At 36.9% G+C, this 19,576-nt stretch overlaps 1 protein-coding gene across 3 annotated transcripts in view; it reads right to left on the bottom strand.

Annotated features, from left to right (window-relative positions):
* Nucleotides 1-19,576, bottom strand: part of CDK8 (cyclin dependent kinase 8) — a 151,427-nt gene that overhangs the window by 44,828 nt on the left and 87,023 nt on the right. For 2 of the 3 annotated variants that reach the window (XM_003818346.6, XM_008971624.5), the window contains exons 3-4: nucleotides 11,191-11,301; nucleotides 6,491-6,631 (exon numbers count right to left, since the gene is read on the bottom strand). In XM_003818346.6, coding sequence (XP_003818394.1) covers nucleotides 6,491-6,631; nucleotides 11,191-11,301 — 252 coding nt within the window. Of the gene's footprint in view, nucleotides 1-6,490; nucleotides 6,632-11,190; nucleotides 11,302-19,576 lie in introns of those variants that run through there. The other variant, XM_055096576.2, reaches the window with a different exon arrangement.

Raw genomic sequence — 19,576 nt, 5'->3', positions numbered from 1 at the left:
TATCAGTCTTCACTTAGATTCACAAATACCAGCATATTTGACAATGTGTTTCAATTTTCTTTTTGTAGAGACAGGGTCTCACTATATTGCCCAGGCTGGTCTCTAACTTCTGGCCTCAAACAATCCTCCTACTTTGGCCTCCTAAAGTGCTGGGATTACAGGCATAAGCCATCATGCTTTGCCTCAAATTTTTAATTTATCACAGAATTCTTCCCAGTAAAAGAAATATTAACTGACTTTGAAATTTATTTCACAAACTGAATGAGAAAAGCATTCCTTTTTTAAGTTTTATAAAAAATAGTTTGAAGTTCTACTGAAATCAGTTCTACTGAAAGAGGCCAGGCCAGGCGCAATGGCTTATGTCTGTAGTCCCAGCACTTTGGGAGGTCGAGGTGGGCAGATCTCTTGAGGTCAGGAGTTCGAGACCAGCCTGGCCAACACAGCAAAACTCTGTCTCTACTAAAAATACAAAAATTGGCCGGATGTGGTGGTACACGCCTGTAATCCCAGCTACTTGGGAGGCTAAGGCAGGAGAATCACTTGAACCTGGGAGGCAGAGGTTCAAGTGAGCTGTGATCATGCCATTGCACTCAAGCCTGGGCAACAGAGTGAAGACTCCATCTCAAAAAAAAGAAAAGAAGAAAAAAATGAGGCCACATAGCTGCAGTTAGTGAAGTTGTCTAGATGCTCTCAAAATGGTCACAACACAGGCTTCAGTAGTGAAAAACCGCTCATGCCCTTGCCCATGTGTTTTAACTCTATCTAGAAAGGAGGACCACTTTTTCAGAAACAGTTCAGATACCATTGCCAAATCAAAACTGGGCTTCTACACAAACAGTATCAATACAACTTTGATGCATCATGTCTTGTTATTTGACTGTGCTAAGAAAAATTACCAAACTGAATCCAATCAGGCTAGCAGACTTCAAACTTTTCCTTATTATGAATCACTTAAACATATTTTCTCCCGATGTCTTTTATTGTGGTAAAATACACGTAACATAAAATTTATCAACCATTTTAAGTGTACAGTTCAGCATTAAATGCACATTCATAATGCTGTGCAACCACCATACATCTCCAAACTCTTTTCATTCTGTAAAACTGAAACTCTGCATCCATTCAACAGTAACGTCCCGTAACTGCTCCTCCCCTCAGCCCTGGCAACCACCATTCTACTTTGTCTCTACGAATCTGACTACTCAGGTACCTCATGAAAGTGGAATCATATGGTACTTATCCTTTTGTGACTAGCTTATTTCACTTAGTATAATGTCCTCAAGGTTCATCCTTGTACATATGTCGATTTTCTTACCCAAAAGAAATTTTGTAATTTTTATTTTACAGACAGAGTCTTACTCTGTTGCCCAGGCTGAAGTGCAGTGGCACAATCACAGCTCACTGCAGCCTCAAACTTCTGGACTCAAGTGACCCTCCCACCTCAGCCTCCCAAGTAGCTGGGACCACAGGTGCATGCTACCACACCCAGCTAATTTTTGCTTTTGTGGATATGAGGTTTCACTATGTTGCCCAGGCTGAGAAGTTCCTTCCTTTTTAAGATTGAATAATATTCTATTGTATGTACATACCCCATTTTGTTTACCCATTTATCCACTGATGGACACTTGGGTTGCTTCTACCTTTTGGCAAGCTACTGTGAATAATGCTGCTATGAACATGCATATACAAATACCTCTTTGAGACCCTGCTTTGAATTATTTTGGGTATATACCAAGAAGTGGAACTGCTGGATCATATGGTAATCTTTTTTTAAATTTTTTTAAAAACTGCCACAGTGTTTTCCACAGCAGCATTATTTTACATTCCTGACAACGGTGTTAAAAAGTTAAATGTATCTTTACTTGTTTTCACAGTATTTCCCACTTAGCCCCCTCTTTATAATACGAGGCAAAAATTCTTAGAATGCCTTAACTCAATACTCCTATTTTAGTAACAGCAGGGAGAGAGGGGGAAGAGACAGGGCGAATAACTTACCTCACATTATTTTAACTTGTGCTTCTTGTTTATTCACTTGTATAGGATGACTTTTTTATTTTTTATTTTTTTTTGAGACGGAGTCTTGCTCTGTCGCCCAGGCTGGAGTGCAGTGGCGCGATCCCAGCTCACTGCAAGCTCTGCCTCCTGGGTTCACACCATTCTCCTGCCTCAACCTCCCAAGTAGCTGGGACTACAGGCGCCCGCCACCATGCCCAGCTAATTTTTTTGTATTTTTTTTAGTAGAGATAGGGTTTCACCATGTTAGCCAGGGTGGTCTCAATCTCCTGACCTCGTGATCTGCCCGCCTCCCAAAGTGCTGGGATTACAGGCGTGAGCCACCATGCCCAGCCGAGGATGAATAATTTGATGTGTAAATTTGGCTGGACCATAGTGCCCAGATGTTTGGTCAAACATTATTCTGAATGTTTCCGTGAATGTTTTGTTGGATGAGATTAACATTTAAATCAGTGGACTTTGAGTAAAACACATAAGGACTATCCTTCTTAACATGGATATGCCTCATCGAATCAGTTGAATGCCTTCATAGAACAAGACTGACCTCCCCTGAGCAAGAAGGAATTCTGCCAGCAGACTGTCTTTGGACTAGAGCTAAAACTTTTTCCTGGGTCTCCAGCCTGCAGCCTGCTCTGCAGATTTTGGATTTACCAAGCCTCCACAACTGCATGTGCCAATTCCTTAAATAAATCACTCTCCATCTATGTATAAACACCTTGTTGGTTCTGCATCTCTGGAGAACCCTAAGCAGTATAGATGGTAATACCAGAACCAGGACTATAGTAGACTGGTAGTCAAACTATTTTCCCTTCCCAAGGAGAGAAGGAGAATAAACAAAGAAAAGGGAAGAGAGTCATCAAGGGAAGGAGCAAAGCTAACTTAACAGACATAACTTTGTTCTTATTTACCTCTAGTGGACACAGACAAGTTTATAAGCAACAACTTACATATATATATTTTAATGTTCTAAAACTAAAAAGTTTGGTTTGGATCAATGAATTACTTCACAAAATAAATACTGCTTATGTTTCTTTTCTGGTCCATATTTCTTAAAACACCCATACATTTACACTGATTACGACTCTCAGCTCAAAAAGATTTCCAGAATTAATAAATCTCTATTTTCCCACCAAGGATGCCAGATTTCAGCTACTGATCTGCTTCTATGTGATAATTAATAGCAACCAAATAAATCATTATTTATTAAATAGGACTGTTAATTTTAAAAGCTCAACTATACATATCAAAGAAATTCATAACTCTACCATCTCAAACCAGTATTTCTATTAATTAATAAAGCCAATTTTATTAAACAAAGACATCAATAACATTCCAGAGTATTATTAAAATGGTGTTTTTAGGGTGTCTGTGCCAATTATCCACCTTAATATGAAGTTTCTTGTGGCATGTCAGCCAACTGGTCCAATTCATAGCATTAGAAATCTATGAAGAGAGTTAAGGTCAGCATTATCACATTTGATCTAAATCTGACTAAACAGGGGTAAAGAATATAATGAACTATTAATTTTTGTTTTGATAGGGTAAATATTTCATATGCAAGTAACAACAAATATTTGAGAAAAAAATGTTAAAAAAGTTATGTGATACAGCTTCTGAACAATGTTCTTGAGAGTTAATATCATATTACTACATACATTAGAATCATATGTAGCTATTGTTCAAACACTATAAACATTAAAACTTTAAAACTTTTTCAGTTGGCAGGAAGGTGTTCACATTTTAAAATGTACATATATGGTAAATGAGATTTTTCTTCAGAAATTGAAGAATTTGAAAGGTGGGCATCTGAACCAGTAGGATCTAGATTAGAGGCAAAGGCTATCATTTTCATGAAACAATGGTTCAGTGGACTTCTGCGTGCGTGAGACACACAGAAGGGTCAAACGTTTATAAAGAACACTAAGTCATGCACAGAAAATATGGGAAATCTCACTCAAATATGGAAATCAAAGAAGATAGCAGCAGACACTGCAGAACTTTTTGGATTAATAAACTTTAAATAATGGCAAGAGGGATGGAGGAGTAAGAGTGATTTGCCTCACTGTAGAGAAATATTTTATTACTGAAATTGTTCAGAATTGCCAGCATATAGTGACAATAAAAAGCAACTAACTTTTAATATGCTTTATTATTATTTTTAAATCATCTACAGACAATGCATCCCTTGTTGCCTATATTAGGGGGCACCAATCCTTCCACTCTCCACCACTTAGTACACCACTAACAGACAGAGCCTTCTGAAATGATCTGTTCTATACTACCCCTATGTCAAAGAGAATCTACTTAAGGTGCATTAGCAGGAAGAGCTTTACCATAAGAGATAAAAGAAACTCAGTATCATAATTTTCACTACCATACTTAATACTAATCTAAGTGGCTTAAGTATATTTATATTATTACATGAAATTTAAATATTGGTTTTAAAAACCAGTCTGAATTTACCTAATATACATATGTATTTCAAGTGAAAAAAACATTTACAAGAAAAAGAAAATGTAGAGCTATCTTAGTATAACTGACTCTATGGGGAAAAAAATGTCCTTAAGCCACAGTTTTTTCTTTTAGAGATCATAAAAAGGACTGGTAGCTCAAAAGTAGAAATGTTTTTCCCTAACTTGACTCCACCCCAATGGCCAAAATTTATTTTGAGCTTCACAAAATGCCAAAGGATTTGTCTTATTTCTGTTATGTAAATCTATTTTTTGTTTTCTTTTATTTTTTAGAGATGGAGTTTCGCTCTGTCGCCCAGGCTGGAGTGAAGTGGCGTGATCTTGGCTCACTGCAACCTCGGCTTCCTGCGTTCAAGTAATTCTCTGCCTCAGCCTCCTGAGTAGCTGGGATTACAGGTGCCCGCCACCACACCCAGCTAATTTTTTGTATTTTTAGTAGAGACGGGGTTTCACCATCTTGGCCAGCCTGATCTTGAACTCCTGACCTCGTGATCCACCCGCCTTGGCCTCCCAAAGTGCTGGGATTATAGGCATGAGCCACTGTGCCTGGCCTGTAAATCTATTTTTATAAGTGAAATATTCTAACTGTATTAAAAATAAAAGTTTGCATAAAGAAACAAGTTCAACCAAATTTCTGCTGTTACTGGTCCTAGTCTAAATGCTTTGTAGGTATGAGAACTGGAGATAAAGTAACTAACATCAAATGTACTACAAGGCAATTCCCTAAAGCTAGAAGAAAGAAGTATAAACTGTGCCACTGGAACAGCACATTGAAGGCCAGAGACTAAATCCACTAAATTTGTGAAGAACATCTTTGTGAGAGACCAGATGGGCTCCGCCTCATAGCCTACAGGATATTTCCTTTGTATACAGGTGATTAGAGACAAAATAATCACTTTTAGCATTGTGTTTATATTTGTTTGAAATGAAGGTGCCTTTATAAACCTTATTATATAGTTACTATCTTTACAAAGAAAAGAACTATAAAAGCAATGTAATTATGTAGTAAGAAAGGGCAATTTGAAGTTTAGGTAATTTAAATCCATGAAAATTTAATGAATAATAATATGCTAGACCAGCAGTCCCCAACCTTTTTGGCATCAGGGACCAGTTTCTTGGAAGACAGTTTTTCCACGGAGCGGGGTGGGAGGGGATGGTTTCAGTATGAAACTGTACCACCTCAGATCATAAGGCATTAGCTAGATTCTCATAAGGAGCGTGCAATCTAGATCCCCGGCATGTGCAGTTCACAATAGGGTTCTGGCTCCTATGAGAATCTAATGCTGCCACTGATCTGACAGGAGGCGGAGCTCAGGTGGTAATGCTCACCCACTGCTCACCTCCTGCTGTGTGGCCTGGTCCCTAATGGGCCATGGACTGGTCTGTGGCCTGGGGGTTGGGGACCCCTGTGCAAGATGGGTGAAAAAAGGCATAAATGACTTTGCAATGTAAAATTAAAAAGTCAGTTTCTTAAGTTTTTAAATTCTCAAAAGTTCAATGCACCTGAACACAGCAAGGCTTCTAATAATATACTTCAGTTACGATTAATAAAGGTGATTGGCCAACAGACTGCTAATATAGAGGGGCTTAAAATATAAGCATATTGAATTAACATTTTCCTTTTCTAATATGTAAATTAGTATGCAGTAGGCTCCCAAAATTTTATTTTCAAGTTATTATAAATATATAAATTTCTACAGTTGGCCTTGTATCTAATAATCAATTTAAAGCAAGCCAATGCTTTATTTATGAACTTAAAAGGAAACAGAAGCTTAGGAACACAAATGTGTCTTCTTTCACTTCGAAATAAATACCATCTAGTGTATGTCAGAGAAGCAGGATGCATTATATAAAAACACTACTAGGCCATGTTTTGAGAAGGTAGCATTCTCACTACCTCTATAAGGTTTGCAGGCCTACATATAGCACTGGTATCTAGAGACAACTAGAAAAGTATCCAACTGTAATGCATCTTTCTAGTTTAAACCAATTACAAGTCAACTTACCAAATCTCTGTGCAACACCCAGTTAGCATGCAGGTAGTGAATACCATCTAGGATCTGATATAATAGTGACTTCACCATTCCCCGAGGTAACTGAACTGGCTTCTTGTTTGCTTTAGAAGCTCTGTGAAACTTGATTATATGCTGAAAGAAAGAAAAAAATATCAACAGAAGCTTAAAAAAAGGAAAAGATAATTTGATGTATAATATTTTCCTAACAGAAAAAGAAACACTCAGGGATTCCCATAGATATTGAAAATATAATTTCGTACTCTGCTGAATAACATAAACAACTTTAAAATTCCCTAATAACTGGGGCTAAAATTCCATTTCCTACGCATATGACAGCATTTCAGGAGATAAATTATCACAATAGGGAATCAGGAAATATTGTGCTTTTATTTTTAAAGCATAATTAAAAATCAATTACTTTCAGAGTATACTTGATTCCTGTTTATCTGGTAGATAAAATGAAAAAAAAAAGAACAAAATTCAAGAGATACTTTTGGCTGGTTGACATAGCATAGAATTAGAACCTATTTATGACACAGGTTATAAAGAAAGCAAGTGGGGAGATGCTTCAATAAAATACACACAAGCACAAAGAAATGATATACCAGTTCACAATGGAAAAATGTAAAAATGGGAAAGATTCTGAGGAAAATAAAAACTGCCTTGTACCATCCATCAAAGCTTTCTATGTATAATGTTGTTAGACATCCAGTAAAACAAAGCACAACTTTATACATAGAAAAATTACTTTATGAATAAATGTGCCTTACAAGTTTTTTCTTGAAAAGTTTCAAATGCTCTTGATAGGACTCATTTTCTTAATTAAATCACTCTTAAATTGCAGGAAAATCTATAACTCGGCTGCAGTAAACTCTGCCTTGCACACCACTGTACATATCCCTGAACTTAATATTGCACAGAGCAGACCCTTGGCCAATACATGTAAGTAAATATTAAGCATGTTCTTGAAATTAGTAGACATAATAAAAATAAGAGATATTTAACATTATAAGTTAACATTTTCACTTGCTATTTTCTTATGATATACAGAATATGACACAAGTAAGGAATAACTAATGATTAATGAATAAAGGAGCTTTACTCTCCAAGGTAAAAATATATAGCAAATATCTACGAGAAGGTAAAGTGTAGCAGTTTGCACATATGTAGTATGACTAATCTAAATTAGCAGCATTAATCTACTTTAATTTTCTTCTCAGTCTTTTTTTCAAAGTATTTAATAGCAGGCAAACAAAACAGAGCTACAACAATTTAATAATCTAGACTGTTTTGTCACCTGTCCTAAAATATGATGTGACAATCAAGTCTGTTCTCCTTAAGAAGAAGATTCTTGGGCCGGGCATGGTGGCTCACGCCTGTAATCCCAGAACTTTGGGAGGCTGAGGCGGGTGGATCACGAGGTCAGGAGATCAAGACCATCCTGGCTAACACGGTGAAACCCCGTCTCTACTAAAAAATACAAAAAATTAGCCGGGAGTGGTGGCAGGCGCCTGTAGTCCCAGCTACTCGGGAGGCTGAGGCAGGAGAATGGCGTGAACCTGGAAGGCGGAGCTTGCAGTGAGTGGAGATCCTGCCACCGCTCTCCAGCCTGGGCGACAGAGCGAGACTCCATCTCAAAAACAAACAAACAAAAAAAACAAGAAGAAGATTCTTTGGCTCTCTCCAAGCTTAATAAAAACAGGTAAAATAAATATAAATAAAAATAAAATAGGTTAATTTTTTGAAAAAAAAATTAAAACTCTGCTGCAGTAAGAATCAAAGGAACAAATATGTAGGAGAGGTAAGGTAATTAATCAATTTCATATATATTTCTTCATGTACACTTTCATTAGAGTATTACAAGTGACTTTTTTTTACCAATGTTTTAAAATGACAAATCCTACTGTCATTTTCTTTATATTCCAGGGCTACATAACAAATGCAAAATATACATACCATGAAATCTCACCAACGCCTAAGTGATTTTTAAAAATAACTATTTTTATTGCGACTGCCTTGTTACCCTCTGCTGCCTAACCCCTACCAATTCACTTCAACATTCCAATTAAAATAGATAAAGGAGTGGGTTTTAGTAGGCTAAATTATCATTTGTTTTTTATGAAAATGAACATTAAAAATACTTATTTGGCTTAAATATTATTAAGATGATGATAAAGCTAATGAACTAGTTATATACACTGTACAATATTACCCACAATAAAATTTGCTAAAGTATAATCATTGTACCTACATGTAAAATTAAATATTACAAACTAGCAGCTAGAAATCACATTGAGTGAAATATTATACTATCTTCTATGCTCTACTGTGGTTTATCACAAATCTTGTTTATAAACCAGCCTGGAAAATGCCTTAAGTTTAAATTATATGACTTTATTTCTTATGAGGCTCAGCATAGTGAGTGTTCAATTTAATACTGGCCACGCTGATTTAACAGGGTTGATCTGATTAGATTTCTTTTAAAATAGAAGAACCAAAGATTTAAAAAAAAAAAAAAAAGAAGAAGAAATTAATAACCAGCATGAACTTTGGAAAGAGTTTCATAAAAGAGAAAATTTCATGTATACATAATAAAAAGCATAGCCATGCTAATTTAGTAAATACAGATTAGTATGCAAATCAATACAATGTTTAAAGACATTATTAAATATCATTTAAAAAGCAGTTCACATGAGTATAGTAATTCTTAATGAATTAACACAAGGTAATGTTAGACGTTTGGTTTACTTGTTTCTTAAACTATAATCTGTATTAACAGATGTTCTCTATACAGATTGATAAGAATGTCAATTTTGTTACTATGTTTCAAAATTACTTTGGCTATCCTATTATAGATTTTCTATATATATATATATCTCAAAGTTTTATCTGCAAGGTAACGTTTCAGATTTTTAAAAAATATATAAATGTTATATTTAATAAAAGAGCAAATTTTATAGTTACCTTAGAGTTCCTCAAATACCAATTTAAAAAATAATCTGCTTAGTAAACTGCAAAATACTGAGGCTGGTGTTTGTATTTCAGCTACTCAGACAAGATAAAATTAAGTTCTTATTTTACAGTAATTTTTTTCAATATAGCATCATTTTCTGCAATGCATTAGATAAACTAATAAACTGGCTGGGCTCAGTGGCTCAGGCCTGTAATCTCAGCACTTTGGGAGGCCGAGGTGGGCAGATCACCTGACATCAGGAGTTAAGAGACCAGCCTGGACAACATGGTGAAACCCTGTCTCTACTAAAAATACAAAAATTAGTCGGGCTGGAGTGCAACGGTGGGAACAGGACCCACTGCAGCCTCGACTTCCTGGGCTTCAGCCCCATGAACAGCTGGGACCACAGCATGTGCCACTGAGACCAGCTAATTTTTTTTATTTTTTGCAGAGACAGGGTCTTGCCATGTGACCCAGGCTTGTCTCAAACACTTTGGCTCAAGTGATCTTCCTGCCTTGGCCCCCCAAAGTGTTGGGACTACAGGTGTGACCCACTACACTTGGCCTAAAACTATTCTTATCATAGGTCAGAAAACAAAGAACTAAAAGTCCCAAGAGATATTAAAATTTATTTTCACACCAATCTTATTTTGTAATAGAGCTCTCATCCACAAAAAATTCCTCCAATGCAAGATTATGCCCAATTCAAGTAAGTACAATACAGTCATGCATCACTTAATGAAGGGATACATTCTGAAAAATGTGTCGTTAGGCAATTTTGCAGTTGTGTAAACATCACAGACTGTACTTACACAAACCTAGATGATAGACTCTACTACAAACCTAGGCTATATGCTATAGCCTCCTGCTCCTAGGCTACAAACCTGTACATGTTACTGTACTGAATAAGGAAGGCAATTGTGACACAATAGTAAATAAGTGTGTTATCTAAACATATGTAAACATAGAAAAGGTACAGTAACAATATGGTACTATAATCTTAGGAGACCACTATCATATATGCAGTCCCTAGTTGACAATAACATTATATGGCGCATGACTATACTGTATTGAACTACTGCCATTGAAAATAAGAATTAGGATATTAAATTCAATTGTGAATAGTTAATAATTAATAATAGTTTCCTACATTTGTATATTTATAAAACTTTTCAAATACAAGATTGTTCCTCAGAAAAACGTTGTTTAAAAAGGCAAGAAAGTATTACATTTTACAGATGGGGTAAACTACAGCTTCAAAGCCATTAAAAGACTTGCTTAATGCTATATGACAAATAATGGTAGAACTATTAGATCTCTCCAAAGATAGCATATTCGTCCTCCTACATGAGGATACCACCTTCTCATTTTATGTTCCCTTTATACAACGAAATAAAAGGAAATATGCTACTTTTCTATTTTAGAGCAAAATTTTATATATATTACAGTTACTTTTTATTTTATCAAAAAACTATATGAAGCAATATTGAATAGTTGTTGAACACTCTTTAGATTCTATTGTTTTCTTTAGTATCTGTTAAAAAATCAAAGTGACAATATTGAAAAGTAATAATACAAAGTCAAATACTCTAGCCTTCGTCATGCCACCAACCACACTCTATGAGGTTACTTTTATTTTAAAAACATAAGTCTCATAATAAGCGGAACACCTAACTGTTTTTAGTTACTCTTAACAATCCCTGACTGTTTGCTCATGTCTGCCAGCAATTCACCTTACCCAGAGGTCATGTTCAGCATAGTCAAACAGAAGCCACACCTTCCTATCAGCATGAGACAGAAACACCTTTTGAAGAGAAATGACGTTTGGATGCTTAAGCTCTCGAAGTAACTGCAAAACAAAGGAGATGCATTAACAATTTCTGTCACAAAAATAATGTAAAAAACCCCACACCATTTGTAATTCAAAGGCAATACAAACCCACAGGTAAACAATCTTAAACATCTAATAAGCACCCACACAATTTTGAGACGGATACTTCAGTAACAAATGAGAAGATATCTGTGAGGAAAAGACACTGAACAGGTATTATCTGAGTAAATCTATTTCGTTGTTGTTTGGTTGGTTATTTTAATTTTTTGATTGTGGTAAAATATATCTAACATAAAAATGACCATTTTAATCATTTTTAAGTGTACAATTCAGTGGCATCCTATAAGTATATTCACAATGTTCTGCGATCACCACCACTATCCATTTTAGAATTTTTTTTGTCATCCCAAACAGAAACTCTGAATCCATTAAACCAGCGGTTCCCAACCTTTTTGGCATCAGAAACCAGTTTTGAGGAAGACAAATTTTCCACGGATAATGGGGTGGAGGTGCAGGGCGGGGGCGGGGGGGAGGGGCAGATGGTGGATGGTTTCAAGATGAAACCGTTTCACCTCAGATCATTCATTAGGCATTAGATTCTCATAAGGAGCATGCAACCTAGATCCTTCACATGCGCAGTTCACAACAGTGTTCAAGCTCCTATGAGAATCTAATGCCACTGCTAATCTGACAGGAGGCAGAGCTCAGGTGGTAATGCTCGCTTGCCTGTGGCTCACCTCCTGCTGTACGGCCCAATTCCTAACGTACCGGTGCTGACGCAGGGACCCCTGCGTTACACAATAATCCCACCGCCTTTTTCCCCAAGGCTCTGGTAACCTCTACTCTACTATCTGTCCCTAAGAATCTTCCTAATCTAGATATTTCATGTAAGTGGAACCATACAATATGTATCCTTTCATGCCAGGCTTATTTCACTTAGCCTATTTCATTCTTTATGGATAAATATACTCCACTCTATGCATATCTATATATATATCTAGATATATATATAGATATCACATTTTGTTTATCCATTCATCTGTTGATGTTCATGGATTGTTTTCACCTCTGGTTATTGTGATTAATGCTGCTATGAACAGTGGTATACACTATCTGATGAAAGTCCCTGCTTTCAATGCTTTGAGCATAAACCTAAAAGTGGAAATCCTGGATCAAATGATTGCTCTGTGTTTAACTTTCTGAGAAACCACCAAACTTGCAGCTGTACCATTTTACATTCCCATCTGCAATGTATGAAGGTTCCAATTTCTTCATATCCTCACCAACACTGGTTATTTCTCCCTTTTTTCCCTTAAAAATTAACATATATCCTAATGAGTATGAAGTAGTATCTCACTGTGGTTTTGGTTTGCATTTGCCTAGTCAATAATGGTGTCGAACATCTTTTCATGTGCTTACTGACCATTTGTAGATCGTCTTTGGAGAAATGTCTATTTAGTATGTCTTTTGCCCATTTTTGAATCAGGTTGTTTTGCTGTTGCTGCTGAGTTGCAGGAGTTCTTTACATAGTCTAGATACTAATCCCTTATCAAATATATGATTTATAAAACTTTCCCCCATTCTGCAAGTTGTCTAGGCTTTGACATCACATAACAATTGAACTTGAAACAAATCTGTAGTTTGTAATCCTTTTTAGAAAATATCAAAGAATATTTGCAACATTAGAAGATGCAACATTCATTAACATCAATTATCATATGAAAATTAAGTTCTGCAACCCTGTGAGATATAGCACCTAATTTCAGGCATTTAAATTACATAGTAAAGTTGATTAAAATTTTGTAACTTTTCATAAAATAACAAAGAACTTAGAGAGAAGCATCCAGGAGAGCATATTTTCATGGGTTTGTGCTTTCTCATCTCATAAAAGGATGTTATTTTATTTAAAATATTTTGTCTCCTTATCTTATGATAACCAAAGTGGCCTAACAATCCATCCAGTAAAAAAGCACCCCTAACCCTGCCAAGCAAAAACAAAAACAACTGCAACAACAAGAAAAAGCCTCACATGAAGCCCGATACTATGTCTTTATCAGTTAAAACAGGTTTCAACAGTGCCTTCCAAATGTGCTTCAAATACTGGACAGCCAGGTGAGAAAACCAAGATCTTAAAACTTGTAACTTCAGTGCTTTTTGTAAGAACACTGCCACAAAAATAAGAATCAATGTAAAGTTAACACTATATTGGGGGCTTTGAAATAAACTTCAGCAAAGACTATAAATCAATTAAATATTCAGTCACATATTAAAGATTATTCTCTGGTGTGATAATTATTTTATTCAGAAGCAAGATTAAGTTCAGGTTATATTATTTCTGCTTTTAGAATATAATTTTCAAACTTATAAGACTTTAGCAATTATATACCAATCCTCAGAAACCTAAACGCTAATATCTAAAATTGACCATTCCCTAATTAATAAACAACACAAATAACCTGACAGGGAAAGTCTAGACTTTGTGGTAATCCTGGATCTCCCAGCTGGCTCAAAGAGCCAAAGCTCATGCTAAGGTAGTCTTAATTCTAGTTCAGTGTTTTTCTATTATCTCAAAATTGGAACACACTCCTAAGCTAGACAGCTATTTCTAATTCTTTCTAGTAATTGGCAGGGTGTAAATTATAAAAAAACAACAAATTCCAAAGCATTGGCAAAAGAGCTCCACAATTATTAGAAACCTACATTTAAAGTTATTCTTAGTGTCTCCTGAATTTTACCTCCAATGAAAGGTTTCACTTCACTCCTGTATTCAAAAAAACTGCAGCAACAATTTGATTAAGCTCTTCTCCCAGATGCCAAGTATGGTACTAGGCATGTGACATGTATTATCTCATTTAATCATGAATTAGCCCCATGAAATATTTATATAACCCCTATTTTACAAATGAGAAAACAGGGGTTTAAGGGGGTTAAATAATTTGCTCAAGGTTACATTCCTAGGAAGTGGTAGAACCAGCAATTAATAAATTAACTTTTAAAACACAAAGCCAGTACTTGTAACTACTATGGTCTAATACCAATACCCCCCAAGAGCTAATATCCTAGAGGAATGGATTATGTCTGGATTATGTGTCTTTACAATCCAGAGACATAAATGTCTTAAATATATACCAGGTGGCAAACTTGACAATGGCAGGCACTATGTATTCATTCTCATGGCTGCATGGCCAGCTCCTAGCATAATGCCTGGTACTGCAGAGGCCTTTATTAACTATTTGGTAAACACACGAATAAATGATTGTGTAAATTAACAAAATGCACAACTAAACTAAAGAAGGACACACAACCTACTCTGGCTTCTGATCTATGAACTAAGATCACTGCTTTCTTTATAAAACCAATCTACTGTGTTTTACTAAAATTTACTAAAAATATAAAAATTAGCGGCCAGGCACAGTGGCTCACGCCTGTAATCCCAACACTTTGGGAGGCCGAGGCAGGCGGATCATTGAGGTTCAGGAATTCAAGACCAGCCTGGCCAACATGGTGAAACCCCATCTCTACTAAAAATACAAAAAATTTGTTGGGCGTGGTGGCGCACACCTGTAATCCCAGCTACTTGGGAGGGTGAGGCAGGAGAATCGCTTGAGCCTAGGAGGTGGAGGTTGCAGTGAGCTGAGATCACACCAAGGCACTCTAGCCTGGGTGACAGAGTGAGGCTCCATCTCAATACAAAAAAACAAAAACCAATCTACTTCATTAAATATCAATTAAAAAAAATTCATCTATCTGATTAACCAGACAACAAATCTCTGAGAGTAAAGACTTCATTCTGGGTAAGTAACTACTGCCGGAGTAGTGAGTAATAGTGTTATGGACTGAACTGTGTTCCCCTAAAATTCCTATGCTGAAGCCCTAACCCCCAGTACCTTGGAATGTGACCGTACAGTCACATGCTGCATGATGATGTCACAGTCAATAATAGACAGCATATATAAGATTATAATGGAGTTGAAAAACTCCTATCACCTAGTGACACACAACCTTCATAATATTGTAGCACAACGTGCATTACTCGTGTGTGTGGTGATGCTGGTATATACATACATGTATCACGCTGCCAGTCTCATACAAGTCTAGCAAATATCATTATATACAGCACACAATATTTGATGATAATAAATGCCTCTAATACTGGCTATGTTTTCATTACATTACACTTTTTATCACTATTGTAGAGTGTACCCCTTCGACTTATTTTTTTTTTTTAAGTTAACTGTAAAATATCCTCAGGCAGGTCCTTCAGGAGGTAGTCTGAAAGGTACTGTTATCCTAGGAGAGGCAGCTCTATGTGAGTTATTGCCCCAAAGAATTTTTTTTTTTTTTTGAGACAGTCTCATATTGCCCAGGCTGAAGTGCGGTGGCATGATCTTGGCTCACTGCAACCTCCATCTCCCAGATTCAAGCAATTCTCATGTCTTAGCCTCCACAGGCATGCACCACCACACCCAGCTAATTTTTGTATTTTTTTGGTAGAGACAAGGTTTCGCCATGTTGGCCAGGCTGGTCTCGAACTCCTGGCCTCCAGTGATCTATCTGTCCACCTCGGCCTCCCAAAACTGTTGTGATTACAGGCCTAAGCCACCATGCCTGGCCTCCCTGAAGACTTTCTAGTGGGATAAAATGTGGAGGTGGAAGACAATGATATTCATGATCCTGACCCTGTGTAGGCCTAGGCTAATGTATATGTACCTTAGTTTACAAAAAGAAACATGCATTTGTATGTTCATTGCAGCACTATTCACAGTAGCATGGAATCAACCTAGATGCCCAGCAACAGTGGACTAGACAAAGAAAATGTGGTACATATACACCATGGAATGATATACAGCCATAAAAAAGAATAAAATCATGTTTTTTGCACAACATAGATGCAGCTGGAGGCCATTACCCTAAATAAAATAACACAGGAACAGAAAACCAAATACCACATGTTCTCACTTAAAAGTAGGGGCTAAACATTGGATAAACATGGACATAAAGATAGCAACAATAGATACTGGGAACTACCAGAGGAGGGAGGGTGAGGTTGGGGGAAGGGGTGAAAAACTGTTGGTAACTATGCTCCGTATCTGGGTGATGAGATCATTCCCACACCAAACCTCAGTGACATGCAATTTACCCATGTAACAAACCTACACATGTGCCCCCGAACCTAAAAGTTGAAAAAGTAAAAAAAAAATTTTTTTAATAGAAAAAAACTTATAGAATAAGAATACAAATTTTTTGTACAGGTGTACAATGTGTATTTTAAGTGTTATTACAATAGTGAAAAAAAGTTTATAATGTAAAAAAGTTACAGTAAACTAAGGTTAATTGAAGAAAGTAAAATATGTTTTATAAACTGAATGTAGCCTGAATGTGGCCTAAGTGTACAGTGCTTATAGTCTACAGTAGTGTACATTAATGTCCTAGGCCTTCACATTCATTCACTACTCACTGACACCCTGAGCAACGTTCAGACCTGCAAGCCCCATTCATGCTAACAGCCCTATACATACAGGTGTACCATTTTTTATCTTTGTTTTGGGGGGACCTTGAACAAGAAAGAATTTGGGGCGAATCCACAGACAAAAGGGAAAGCAAGTTTATTAAGAGAGTAAAGGAATAAAGAATGGCTACTCCATAGGCAGAACAGCCATTTTTTTAATCATTTATTCCGTATTTTTACTGTACCTTTTCTATGTTTATTCCACATATTTACCATACCTTTTCTATTTAATATGCTCAGATATACAAATATTTAGCATTGTGTTACAGTTGCCTATAGTATTCGGTATAGCAACATGCTGTATAAGTTTGTAGCCTAGAAGGAATAGGCTACAAACAGCCTAGTGTGTTTAGGTTCTACCATCTGGGTTAGTGTAAGTACACTCTGCGATGGCAGAACAATGAGATCGCCTAATAATGCATTTTTTCAGAGCATATCCCGCTAATTAAGTGATGCATGACTGTATTTGGAGATAAGGCCTTTTAAGAAGTAATTAGGTTAAAATGAGGTCTTTAGAGTGGGCCCTAATCTAATCTGACTGGCGTCCTCCCAAGAAGAGATGATGAGGACATACAGAGAGACACCAGGAGTGTCTCTGAAATGACCATCTGATGAGACAGGAAGAAGGAGGCTATCTGCAAGCCAAAGAAAGAGGCCTCAGAGGAAACTAACCCTGACAACATCTTGCTATAAGGCTTCTAGCCTCCACAACTATAAGAAAACAAACTTCTGCTGTTTAAGCCACCCAGCCTGTAGTACTTTGTTAGGGCAACTAAAGCAAACCAGTACAGTAAGTAACTATTACTACTGAATAAGTAAAACACCTTTGTTGGTGGTGGTGTTTTGTTGTTGTTGTTTTTAGGGAGACATATTAGGAGACAGACAGGTCACTTTGGGATTAAAAGAGAATGGCCACTGAGGATTGGTGATGGAACTGTCTCAGTGGACAATTACCTTGAAGTAAATATTTACATTGAAGAAACTCCAAAAGACCTGGGAGCTGTGCTGCACTTAGCAGGGCTAACATTTACTAAATGCCTACTACACGCCAGGCACTGTCCCATTTTACAAATGGGAAAACTGAAACACAAAGAAATCAAATAACTTGTTTTGGGTCCTACAAGCTAGTAAAGTGGCAGAGCCAGGGTAAGAGCCCAAGGAGTCTGGCAAGGTTGTTACCCCTCATGCATTCCTGTGTGTTTGACGCTGTGATGCTGAGAGAGTATGCAGGCTTTCCTTGGTGACGAAAAGAACTTCAGCACTACATGACACTATTCAGAGGCCAGAGCATGTAGATCCTAGTTTTTAATACTGTAGAAGTTACTTTTTGCCTTTTCGAAGACTTTGTGTTAAACTATTTTGAAAACAGCTGGGTGCGGTGGCTGCCGCCTGTAATCCCAGCACTTTGGGAGGCTGAGGTGGGCGGATCACGAGGTCAAGAGACCATCCTGGCCAACATGGTGAAACTCCATCTCTACTAAAAATACAAAAATTAGCTGGGTATGGTGGCGTGTGCCTGTAGTCCCAGGTACTTGGGAGGGTGAGGCAGAAGAATCGCTTGAACACGGGAGGCGGAGGTTGCAGTGAGCCGAGATTGCGCCACTGTACTCCAGCCTGGGGAAAGAGTGAGACTTCGTCTCAAAAAAAAAAAAAAAAAAAAATTGAAAACAGAAGGTTTAAAGATACTCATATAATAGTTTCCATCACAGAAACCACCTATGTTTTCCCAATTCTGCTAAAAGAAAAAAAAATCTTATTTTCTGAGTTCTAAGATTACTGTTTTGACTATGTAATTTACTGTAAATTTAATTTATTCCAGCTGTTACATACAATATCACATTTAATTTGAACTTCTATAGTACAAATATATAAAAAATAAATTAATACTTCAAACTGTGTCTTCTCAATAAATATCATAATGGTGAGAAAATGGGCTTAAAAAGCCTAATATTCACAAAACTATATTGCATTCTAACATTAAAACTTCATAATATAGCAAAGATAAAAAATAAATTCTTAATTTATAACATGAGTATGGTGACAGTTGACTTGAAATCACTGTAAAAAAATAAGGAAAACAATTTCAAAATTATTTCAATATATTTAAACCTGTGAAACCTTTTTCAACCAAATTCTTGCAAATTGATAAAAACTGAGGTATGCTTGGCCGGGCACGATGGCTCATGCCTGTAATCCCAGAACTTTGGGAGGCCAAAGTGGGTGGATCACAAGGTTAGGAGTTTGAGACCAGCCTGACCAACATGGTGAAACCCCGTCTCTACTAAAAATATAAATATTAGCTGGGTGTGGTGGCGCGCACCTGTAATCCTAACTACTCAGGAGGCTGAGGCAGGAGAATCACTTGAACCCGGGAGGCGGAGATTGCAGTGAGCCGAGATCGTGCCATTGCACTCCAGCCTGGGCAACAGAGCAAGACTCTGTCACAAAAAAGAAAAAAACTGAGGTATGCTTAGGTTAAAGTAGAGGTGAGTAGAAAAGTCAAGTCCAGAGCTTTACCTCTGCTCCCCCATCACAACTATAAGGCAGCCTTGTGGAATACTGATGATTCACCCATGTGCAGTTTGAAAAATGTCTACACTAGGAATTACAGCTCACAGGAAATTTTGACAATGTATAAGACAAATCACTTAACAAAAAAATGAAGATGAAGATATGCAATGCTCTTTGCTTTTAGAAGAAATTCTCAGAGTTCCTCCCTCCCTCCCTTCTACACTTACTTACAGAGCAAGGACTATACACCACACCTAGCACAAACTGGGGAAG

This window comes from Pan paniscus, chromosome 14, assembly GCF_029289425.2.
Source record: "Pan paniscus chromosome 14, NHGRI_mPanPan1-v2.0_pri, whole genome shotgun sequence".
NCBI classification, from domain to species: domain Eukaryota; kingdom Metazoa; phylum Chordata; class Mammalia; order Primates; family Hominidae; genus Pan; species Pan paniscus.
The sequence above is the reverse complement of the archived record's forward strand: the minus strand, read 5'-3'. Positions and strand labels throughout refer to the sequence as shown.